The sequence below is a fragment of the Vespula pensylvanica genome, chromosome 21 (genome assembly GCF_014466175.1).
Source record: "Vespula pensylvanica isolate Volc-1 chromosome 21, ASM1446617v1, whole genome shotgun sequence".
NCBI classification, from domain to species: domain Eukaryota; kingdom Metazoa; phylum Arthropoda; class Insecta; order Hymenoptera; family Vespidae; genus Vespula; species Vespula pensylvanica.
Genome location: NC_057705.1, coordinates 3,594,509 through 3,607,062, shown reverse-complemented (window position 1 = coordinate 3,607,062; position 12,554 = coordinate 3,594,509). Strand labels below are relative to the sequence as shown.

The following is a 12,554-nucleotide window of genomic DNA, read 5'->3' as shown; positions in this document are numbered from 1 at the left end:
AATTCTGAGATGAAAATGTATTTGACATTTTTAATTTGATATGATGTATTGGATATTGCTTAAATTCGGATTAGGTTTATCTACGGGGATGATTATATTATATGCTCGTGCTGCGATGTGTTTGTCTCACGTTTCAATTAGTAAACACAAAGAGATGAGAAAGGAGAGCAACTTAATTATCTCCGACTGGTTAAAAATGTAACAAATACACATATCGTTATTAAAATATTGCTTTTGATTATAATTAATATTTATTACTGCGGTCAATTACTAGTCTGACGCAACTCTGACGCAATTCTGACGTAATTCAAATTAATTGAAATCAATCTCAAAATTAATATAAACAAATTGATATTGAAATCAGAACTTATCCAATTGTGATATTAGGTTTGAGTTAGGTTTTCTTTAGATTTGGAATTGCATCTGATTGTACATCGAACGTACATCAAAGTAAAAGTGTTTAAATTATTATCACGAATATCTCGAAAACTAGGACTGAGCAATGGTTATATTTATAGAAAAAAAGTTGTTCAGAATCATGGTTCCGATAACATATTCAGAAATCATTAAAATCGATGAGGTGTACGTATATATTTTTATACAATTACCGCATACTTTATACAGTATTATTAATTATGTATTTAATAAAGATATTTAAATTATTTATTCATTTCTCGTAATTCGTAGAACTCAAAGCATGATACTTTCTTATTTCTGAATACGTACTTACGTATAAAGCAAGATTTATAAAGAAGTATTCTTCCACGAAACTAATTTAAATAAAAAATTATTTTTGAAATTACATCTTAATTTTTGTTAACGGTTCTATAGGATCGTACCTAAAAAACATGATAGACGTTCTCGCGTTATCGGAAACTTATCTTAATTATTAATGAATTAGCTGACGTCATCATCGGTATGTCTTTTCAAAATTTCAATTTATATATTTCTAAGCAATATGTTCTGAAGGCATTATTATATTATTATATTCGAAGTATTATGAGAGTGTTAAGTAAAAGATCGATGATAGTAATCCTTTTTCATCGAAAGGAAATTACGTCAACCTTAAGCAACAATCGCGTATAAGCTTCTTCTCCCTTAAATTCTATAAAGTAAAGAAGAGAATACATAGAAGAAGGTGAAAGGTGACCGTTGGATGGTATTGGAAGGTCGTACCGCGACACTAAGGACCGTGTGCCGCAGGCTAGGCCACTGCAAGGTGAGAGGAAGCTACGGAGACTGTTCGTCAGATGTCGCTTCGAAAATTTTACCACCGCCGTAGCAAGCAACGTCGCGTATATGCGTACATAAGTTGCTCGAAGGCGAAAAACAGGGCCGTAGTCGACAGTCGGTCAATATGTATGTGACAGAAAATTAAAACTACGGAATCGATAAGAATTTCAAATGTCTCCTTTTTTTTTTTTCCCTCAAATACATCCATTTTATAAATCTTATCCTTTTATCATCATATGGACGATGACGAACGTGCTTATAAACAATAATAATACTTTAGATAGACGTGCGATGTATTTTCCTTGGGTATGATGCGAGTGTCGAGTGTTCTACTTTTACCTAAAGAAGGTCCACTTGGAACGCCAGACGTGCGTTAGCGATCCGAAAAGTATTTAGCTCGTAAATCATACGTCAAAAGCACTTTCGCGTCAGAGCACATCAATTCGCATCTGCCTGAATGGCGCTTATGCTTATATTGTATGTATTGTATTGTGTGTGTGTGTGTAGATATATATATATGTATTTAAATAAGTGTATCGTATGTGTGTGTGTTTATATATATTACATGACACACGTCCTCATGTTCCGCGGTTAATACTTTCGCAAACTAAGATTCTCCTCGATAATATTTCTTTTTACCGAAAGATAAGCCCGTTCGATCGCGACAAATAATTCATGCGATTCGATCGGTTTCGATTGTTTTTCAAATTCTTTTTATTTTCTCATGAATAATAATTCAAGTAACCGTCGCGACGTGCAAGCGAAATCATCGAAAATCTTTGTTTAATCCGTAATGATAATATAAAGAAACGATACGAAAAAGAATTTTCGATCGTTCATTAAATTTGTACTGATTAAAGTGTTACACTTAAAACTTATACGTTTTTGCAAACGAGCATGTTTGTATGTATGTATTTACGCACGGTAAGCATGACGTAACGCAAAACACTTTTTTGCTGCGAGACTATGCGAAAGGACAAGCGTGTCTACGAGATATTTTTCCATCATATCTTTCTTCAATCGGAGGAATCTCTCTCGGCGGACAACGACTCTGGCTTTCTCTCTCGACGATGGAAAATGCATGGTCATCGTTTCGAATAAACAATTATCGTAGATTTTTAATAAAATATCTTGGTTTCTCTATCGTTCGATTTTTAAAAACCAGCCCGTTAACGATTTTCACTCGATTTCGATTAATCGAAATAGAAATTTCTTCGAAGAGAAGTTGGAGCTTTCGTTAAAAAGAAAGAAAAGAAAAAAAAAAGAAAAAAGAAAAGAAAAGAGAATAAAGAAAATGATAAAAGATTAGAAAATAAAGAGATGAATTTGATTATATAAAGAAAAAAAAAATAGATATATATATGCCTATAAAAAGGAATAAAAGGTAGGGGTCCCGCGGTTAAAAAGAGCCGTTACTGTTCGGGCCAGGTAGAGGTGGCAGAATCGGGCCCCGTTCTCCCGATGACTCCTGTCGTCCGTCAGTGGAGCTCAGTCAGTAGACAGTCGGTCCGCCCTGTCAGCTGGTCTCGTCCAATCGCGCGTTAACGTAGCTGCCGGATGGTAAACCGAGCGCGGCAGACACCATAAACAGTCGGTCAATCGGAGAGCCCTCGATCGTAGTTTATAAGGGATCGAGTAGGTATAAAAAAAGAGAAAGGGCAAAGTTAGTAAGGCGGCCCGCGCGCCGCATGTGCGCGAGTGTGCAGCTTCTCCACCGGAAACACCAACGACACGGTGCGAGGGATCGGTGTACGCGAGGAAAACGAAAACGAAGGAGGAGGAGGAGAAGGAGAAGGAAGTGAACGAAAAAGAAAAAGAGTCTCGCTTTCGTAAATAGAAATAAGAAATAAAAGAGAGAAAAAAATAAGAGAAGCGAAAGAAAGGACGGAAGGAAGGACGGAAGGACGGAAGGAAGGAAGGAAGGAAGGAAGGAAGAAAAGAAAGAAGGAAGGAAGGAAGGAAGGAAGGAAGAAAGAAAGGAAAGAAAGAAAGAAGGAAGGAAGGAAGGAAGGAAGAGAAGAGTTCGACCGGTCAGGCAGGAAATGACTATATCGTACGCGAGCGAAGTGCCAAACGGCTCCAGCTTTGGCTGTTTCTGGAGGATCCTGGTCAAGTGAGTCACTTTCATTTATTTTCTTCGACGATTTTTTTTTGCTCCCCTTAAGCTTTCTACAATATTCCTTCGTCTCGCTATATTCCCTCGTCGATTTCTGTTATATGCAGAAGAAATAACTTAAGTTCGGCGCCTTAGCAACAGTTGGACGAGCTGAGCGCATCTTTGATTTTTCCTTCCTTCCTTTCTTCCTGCCTTTCTTCCTTGCTTCTTCTTTTTTTTATTTTTTTCATTCCTTCTTTCCTGCCTTCGTCAATTCTATTTTCATTTCGTTTATATATATATATATATATATATATATATAAAAGAAGAGAACAAGAAAAAAGAAGAAAGAAAAGAAGAAAAAACAACATGATAATGTGATAAGCCTAAGTCACCTTCCAAGTTATTTTTTTTTTGTTAGCGAGTTTCGCGATTCTTCCATATCGGCGAGGCGCAGCAATCGTAGTCCTTGATCTAGAAATGTAATGTTAGTTTCCGACGAACGTCGACACCGCCTGTTTAGAAAACGTTGGGATTGCTTATATATCCGACGAGATCGTCGTTCGTCGAATTCCCTTTGTTAATGTTCGGAGTTATTCTTATAATCAGATCAAAGTCGAAAATTTTATTCGCGTAATATTGTATGTAAATCATTAGAATGAAAAAAATTACGAATGACGAACTTCCTTTCGTGGTATATGTTTAATCGAGTTTACATCAGTCTGTTACGAGTTGGAAAAAAAAAGAGATAAAACACGAATATGTGACAGAAAGAAAGCTTCGATAACGCGTGAGGATCTTTCGTTCGCGCGATTCACATTATTTCTTGTTAAAATTAATAGAAATCAGATCGAACCAGGTCATACGTAAGTTCGGACGATTCTATTAAATTATTTTCTAATCCGCTCTAAAGATTAAAATTGTGATGATAAAAATCGAACGATACGTGTATTTCAATGGAATACGCTTCGAGTCGTTACCACATGCTCTTTTTTTCTCTGTATCTATGCGATACTAGAAAAGGGTGCTTCGTAACCGGATTATTGAGAAGTTTGGTACGGAGCTGGTCCAGGAAATTGGAGCACCAACTCCCAACAGACGGTACGCATAGTCGACGTGCTATATAAGACGAAGACATTGCGATATTCCGAGCTGCGGATCATTGTGCAACGTTTGACTTTCGACTCGATCTACGACTTTGTAGAATCGTTCAAGAGTTTGCTCTTATGGAAAAAAAAAAAATAATAAAAATAATAAAGAATGCTGGAGAGGAATTGCGTTAAAGCGAATAGATTATTCGAATCATTCGATTTCATGAAAAATTGAAGACTTTTACGAATTTCAATTTCGTCTACCTATTCGAATGTAAAGTTGTACGCAAGCTACGGCAAATGAGGGACATGTAAAATCCGTCAGCACAAAAATGGTGCTTGGCCAACGCATGTTCGTCGTACAGAGGAACGTTTTTGAGGAAATAAGGTCGTGGATAAATCGATTTTAACTGTAACCGAGCACACACGCTTCGTTCGTCGTATTGCCGTTCCGCAAAATTACGTCTCGAGTATTTCCCAACCGTAATTTAAGCGTCTAGCCTTTACCGAAAATGTTTCGACAATAACATTAGCGTTATTTAAACGATGACATTACGATATAGAATACGTATGCAAATTTCCAAGATTTATATCTTACAAGATTTTGTTAATGATGAGAAATTAAAAAAAAACTCAAAGTATACATTCGCGAGTCGAATATATATATATATATATATATCAATTGCTCGTACAATATCGTTCTACTATTGCAAAAAGGTACTGTCCTCTTATTACATAATCGTTTTCAAGAATCGGAGACATCGATGCTCGTCTCGAGAACATCCACCGAACACGACTTTTGAAATTACGTGAAAAATAAAATATTATACAATAGTTTCTGGGAAGACGTTTCGCATCGGTATAATGACGTCGAGATTAAGCTTGTAACGTCGAAAGAAACACATACTATAAACACATACGTAAAGATCGATTTGTTCCGTATTCAGGTATTCTAAGAAACGACAACGATCTTTTATTCGAAAGTATTTGATTAAACAAAATTCAAATATAGATAAATGATTTCACGATGATTATGGTACACTCATTTCTTTGAAAAATATCGCGCGAATTATGAGGAAATAAAGAGAGGGAAAGGCAGAGAGAAAAAGAGAGAGAGGGAGAGGAGAGAAAGAGAAAGACAAAGAGAGAAGAACGATGGTAACTCTTCTTTAACATTATCGATTTCAGTTGACATCATCGTCGAACGTCATCGGACAACGGTGATGATGTCTGAATAAGATCTTTGTATAGAGAAAAAAAAGGATTATAGCATAATATTATTCGAAAAAAAGTCAAATCACGCCACGATATTTCCTCCTTCCTTTCGAAAAACGTACTTTTATCGCTCGTTAAAATGCTATTCGTTAGCATAGATAGACAATTTCGAATTAGTCCGTCGAATCTTATTCCGTGTTCCTATTAGAAAACGTCGAACAAATTTCTACATGAAATATAAACATAAAATTAAAATAAATATGACATTTATATATAACACTCGTTGACATTGGATGTTAAGAAAAAGACGTATTTTGTAATATTTATGACATCATTTAAAAAGCATTTTCCTTAAGTGTTAAGTTACTTCAAAGACGTTTTCCAATATCTGTCAATAGTAGTTAATATTGGACATATATGATAACCTTGTTAATATGATCAATAAACGTAATGTAAAGGGAATCCATAAAGATATCTGAGAGAGGAGAGCTTATTAAAATCAGCATTTAATATTTTTTTCTTTATTAAGATGTCGAGAAAAGCGTGAAAAACGCATCTTGCTCTTGCATGACCGATTGCAACCGATTCAAACGTCCTTGTCGGAGCTCGTTTGTTGACATTTCCACGACCTTTAAACGGCGTCGACGGTTGTCGCGGTAGTGGCAGCGCCGAGATCCTCTCCGATTCTCGGTTTCTCTCTGGCGAGTCTAGAAACTGCTCCTTCGAAACGGCCTTAACTGCTTTCACGTAAGATCTCGCTTTCCTATGTGCGTTATACCACAGCCAATGTACTCTGGCAAAACGAGAGCCTGTGACCACTATCGACTTGCTCTATAAATATACCACAGAATGTCCAGAAATAGAAAATATCTCTTGTATCGAATCACAAATTCCTACGAGATGAAGATCTTGATGGCTTGCAACATCTACTCGAAATCGAAGTAGGTAGTTCTCAATTTTTTTTTATCTGTTCACATCGATTTACGAAAAAAAAGAAACAAATAAAAAATTGTTTTAAGTTGCAATAAATATTTGTTAAAATCTAAGTCACAGTATAATTTAACGAACGATCATAGTTCTAAAGATCGGTACCGCTATCGAATACTCTATTAAGGATTTTAAAGACGATTTTTTTCTTCCTTTTTTTTTTAACACGGTGACATATCTAGGTTTTTCCGTGGCTCGATTTTCCTCAATTGCTTCACGGTGTGTTTCGACCTACGCACGATACGAGATACGAAATCTATACGGTTGTTCGAATACGGAAACGTTGGAAATATGCGTTCCACGATCCTTGTTTATTTGCCCATTTAGCCGGGAGCGCCGATGAAATATCCAAGTATTATCGAAAAGAAACTTTGACGTGTTCTCTTATCGTATCTTGCCTCCTATTAGCGATTATTTATACTGTACGTATGTTCGTGCTCGTTCGTCACATCTTGAGATCGAAGGAAAGAAATCGAAGATAATACGTAAACGTTATCGGTAATATCAAAAAGTGTAGAATGTACGTGTTTGCCTCCGATAGTTCTCATTAATGCCAGAGGAAAATCTTTTTGCTCTTTTCTAACGACACAGAAGATGAAGCCGGCACGCAAGCTTATCCATTTTCTTCTTTTGTAGTTCTTCAGTAATATCGAAGCATACCAGCTGGAACGAACAGCTTTCCTATCCGCTTCTAGTCGGGAGAGACTGCTTGAAAAAAGGAAGGATTACGATAAACGCTTCTATAAATACATAGAGAGAATCCAGAACGATCTATAAATACGATACGTCCATCCAGAAATAGAAAATAATCTTGCTTAAAGTTTCACGTTGTGCCATGGTAATGGAGGAAAGCAGATTCTCTGGCGGCACATCGCTGTTAGATTCATTATGGTTCTAATACTGCTAACGATCGAGATAATTTTCAGATTCGCCGATACGATTTACGGATAAATAATTTACTTATTTATTTATCGGAAATAAGTCGCGAAAAATTAGACTCGGGAAATATTTACGATAAGAGATCAAAGGATTTCAATCAATTACTTTTTTCATTTCTTTCTATCCACTCGATATTTAAACCGGATATCTCATACTATTTTTAATAATGCGTGAGAAATAGGGATTAACCAATCTATATAACGCACTGTTATGATTTAATGAGAGAAAACGATTCGTAATTTTCTTGGAAAGGAAGCAACTTTAACGTGGATGATTTTACGTAAGAACTAGAAGTCGTCCAGTTACCTTTGCGCTTTATAATATTGCTGTTACTTATGTCTGTCGATCTTTAGAATATATTTTTCCATCGTCGATGGAATTATTATTTTTTACTTTCAATCCGACGTTACTTTCGCATGATCTATAAGTAAGAGCGTCGTATTTGCGTTTATTGCTTCCAATACTTTAGAGTGATCATTATAACAATACGAAGCATAGTTGTGTAAAAGTTGGCGCGATCACGTGCGCAAAGTACTCTTGGCACGTGTACGGAAGAACCGGAGTAGATATAGGCGGAGAAGCACGCGTGAAAGCTAATATGATTTCAAGTTGTACCAACGGAAAATCCTTTGAGGAAATTTATACCATCTAGTTAAAAATTTGTAGTTGATCAAACGTCTGGAATGTTGTCTTCGTTTCATGTACATTTATTTTTCTTTTGGACGAATTTCTTTTTTCTTTTTACTTTTTATTTTAGTTACTTTTAATTTATTTATTTTAACCCTATTAATTTGATAATAATATATAATTTATTTTATATATATATATATATTATATTATATTAATGTATGTATGTATAATGTATTATTAATTTTCATTTTAATCCTGATGCTTTTATTTAATGTACAAACTATTATTATAAACGGGCAGATTAATTTTAGAAAACAAAAACTTTTTTTTAATACTGCCGAAGAAATAAATGTGATTAGTTGGATTTTCTATACTTGCTGCATATGATTTATTTTATATTTTTGATGTTGTAAGCTCCAGTGATTGATATGCGTCTGCCAAGATTTTAAAGAAAAAGGGATATAGGAAAAGTTTGAACAAGGGGAGTTTTGGAGAGAAAAAGGGCGTGGTCATTGAGTCAAAGTACGAGTATGTTGAATGAATGCCGTCGGGGTTACCAGTGATTGCCATTAGGATAAATGCATAATGATATAGTTTATGATACAGTTTAACTTAAACGTTTTATATAATATTTTATCATAATATACATTCCGTAACGAAATAATTCATTCCGGTATCATCGTTAAAGACAATTTATGTTAAATTGGTACGCGTTAATAACAATAATAATAATAAAATAATAGTAATAATGATAATAATAAGATAATTGTGGCAATTGATTTAATATTTAAGGGTACAACATATAATATTCAATAAATCCCCGAAGAAAATAATATAGTGATCGATGCGAAAAATTGTATTATAGAAAATAGTATATGTGGCGAAAATAGTTATATAACATGATATTTAACTTAGGTGTATGGTATAGTAAATTTCATCAAACTGATTTTTCGTGCGTTTACGTATAATGAAATGTGTAATATATAATTAGTGTACAAAACATAAATTATTTTCTTTGTATATGCAGAATTGAATAGAAATGATGGATGACCTACCTTTTTGTCCCGGATTGTATAACCGGTAGACACGTGGAAAAACTTAGTAAATATAAAAAAAAGAAATACAAATAATAACAACAATAATAAAAACGCTAATAATAGTACCAACATAGCGATAAAAATAATAATTATTATTTTAGCGATAGTAGTGTGGGTGTGCGCGTGTGCATGTGCGGGTGGGGAGGTTGAATAGTACGTAGCATTATCGCGAAGTTTATTTAAAGTGCATGCACACATGATATCTTATCGTTATTTAAATTATTCGAAGAGGGTCACATGGTATCGATCGATCACGAAGAATTCGATCCCATTACCTTTTTCACCACGAAAAAACGAAGGAACGATCAGTATAGCGAATTTAGTTTGCCAGTAGCCTCGCCTCTTTTATGAGCTCCACTCGTGTCCACGAAACGTAGCCGGCCAGTGTCGTTTTCGCGGCACAACGAATTACAATGAGACTCAATGGATACTGGTTGCACCGCGATGCGCTTCGATAGCGTGGCATACATTTCGTCGTTTAGCTCGCGCTCGTCTTCCGAGCGCATGTGCGTGCGTGCGAATGCATTTTTTTAACAAGTGCCGCTACGTTCCTATCGAATCGCCTAGAAACTCTCAACTGACCCGGCCAGTGTCTCTGTGCGATCTCAGTTATCTCTCTTTCCTTCTTTTCATATATTTACTTTTTATTTCATATTGAGTCACAGTCCATATTGATCATAGTTCAGACATTGAGCTTAGGATCGAGTTCCAGCTTAAAAACAGGCTCTTAGATATCAGACGCTGCTAAATAGACTTTAGATCGGAAGTTTCCAAGATACGACGATCTTTTTCTACGTATTATTATAAATAGTTAAGTTTAAGTACGAGTATAACAGAGTTAACCGTGTAACATTGCCAAATGAAAATACGTTGCTCCGAAATTTTCTCTGCTGATGGATTGTAGATATATTTTTTTTCTTTTTCTTTTTCCGAACACATATTTAATGTAATTATGAATTTGTACAATGCTGAAATAACTGGAGCTCTTTTTTATATGTTTTGCCTTGTACATATATGTGGTATAATAGATATCATTTTTATATTAAATAGAAATCTGGTGAATATATAAAGTCCTAGAAATTTATTAGGCTGAAAATGAGTTCGCTTTCTAAAAACGTTAATAATATGAATACGTTCTTATAATTCGTCCTTCGTTCAAAAATTTCACAAATATCGAAACGATCGAGACGAAGAAAAAGTGCGTGATCGTCTTACCTTCGTGATATGGATTCGGAACTTTCCTTTGATCCTTGATCGAAATTGAAAAAATATCACGTAGTCGGATTAAAGGACACAATCACAGGGTCGTGAATTCTCATGGAAGTACTATATATTCGCGAAAGACGGCAAAGTTTTATTAAATGATCGCGTGATGTGTGACGGACATTCGAGTTCCGATAATTCGCCGAGTAAAATGTGAAATCGATCGTGCACGCCTTTTTGCCTTTCGACATTGAGAAAATCTCAGCATCCGTCTTCGTAATCCGCGAAGCCGAGAACGCTTTTTTTTCCTCGCCTCCTGTACCGATCTACGTTTCCTCTTCGTTCTTAATCCGAGACGAAAAACGATCTAGTTTTTCGAGCGATCTTAATTCCAAGTAAAACTTGTTTAAAGAGATCGTCAGTATCATTGGATACTCTATGTGCGTTTCCATAAGATTATTTTTTGTTCCGATATACAGGATGTTTCACTTAACTCGAACACTTGAACTATCTTCGTTGTTTCTGATGATAGGAAAAAATCTTCAAGAAAGAAATTCTTTGATCCAAAGTAGGCAATATTTTTATCAATAACATTTTTTTTTTTTATCGTTTTTTTCAGATTGATGATCGACGATATTTTTTTTTAAATCATCTTTTTCGAAGTTATCGATTTATTTTTAAATGGATCGGCATTTTTTCATTACGACACGTGAATAACCATTAAATTTAGAATAAATTAAATTCAATGTTTTTTAATTAGGCGACTTTGTTGGCTTTTGCATAATCTTGAATAAGAAACAAGAGTGCGATTAAAAAGAAATAAAAGAATCTAAGATTTAAACGTTTCGAATTCTTTCGAACTAAAATAAATGTTTTAAACCAAGAAGCCTACATTTTTGATATTCTAATTTATTGTATTGACAGATATATGTATATTTTAAATGATCGCACAGTTATGTTTTGCTGTAATTCACGCTGTATAGTAAATGGAGCAAACGCGTGAATGAATTTAGCGTTTCACTCCATCTCTCCCTGTATATAGACTACTACTATTACCGTCACTATCATTATCATAATCATCATTACTATATTATTATTATTATCATTATCATCATCATCATCATCATCATCATCATCATCATCATCATTATTATTTGCCCAAGAACTCAATCTCGCTCTTCAAGAGTTATGTCTATTTCCTTCTTTTAAACTTTTTTGTCACCTTATTACAAAAAACTTTTGACAGATGCATCGCAATTATCGAGTTCAAAACGTTAAAAGAATATAAAAAAGAGGATAAAAAGTCATATTTTTTGTTTCAAATATTTGATAATTCATGGGAAACTCGTTACTATTATAAAAAAATCGAACGAGAAGACGAATAAAAGTTATGCATCGTTTACTTCGTTTCTCTGTGAGAACAAATGATATTTCCGAAATGAAGAGCTATGATAGTTGTTTTTTTTTTTTTTCTAAAAAAAGAATAAAAAAAACTGATGACGAGAATATTAAATGTTGCTTGCTTACAACTGTTTCAATCTTTTCGACTCTTAAGAAAAATCTTCTCCAATGAGATCTAATAAATTTCAAGATAAATTGCGTTGGTTAGTATTCCATTGGAGATTACAGGTACCTAATGCACGTAAGAAATCTTGTATCGTGCTTTGTGAAATATTCACCCGTTTCTCGGTCATTCGTATCGATGTGTGCGGCACGTTGACCCGCATACATACACACTATTTTATGGTCGAGCATTAACCGTAGTATTTCGACGGATCGCAAAGGCAAATACTTGTTCGGTGGATTTTTCTTTTTCTTTTTTCTTTTTTTGTTTTTTCTTCAACTCATTTCAAAGAATAAAATTTCGAAAGAACTCGTCTATGACGAGTAAACGTTGGTCGAGTATCATAAAATGTCGAATACTTGAATCACTTCCGGATTTTAGCTTCAGTTTGAATAATTACGTAATCGTTTTGGGCGGGAAAAAAATGTAAATATCTTTGAATATCTTAGAAGATCGATCGAAGATCCACGGAAGTGCAGAAACATCCGAGAGAATTGGTA

At 34.7% G+C, this 12,554-nt stretch overlaps 1 protein-coding gene across 1 annotated transcript in view; it reads left to right on the top strand.

The window, feature by feature from the left end:
- The first annotated feature begins 3,170 nt into the window (after window positions 1–3,170).
- The window catches only part of LOC122636401 (bestrophin homolog 15-like), a 71,361-nt gene continuing 61,977 nt past the window's right edge, over window positions 3,171–12,554 (top strand). The window contains exon 1 of the mRNA XM_043827582.1: window positions 3,171–3,346. Within this exon, the coding sequence (XP_043683517.1) occupies window positions 3,276–3,346 (71 nt within the window). The 5' untranslated portion in view covers window positions 3,171–3,275. The remainder of the gene's footprint in view (window positions 3,347–12,554) is intronic.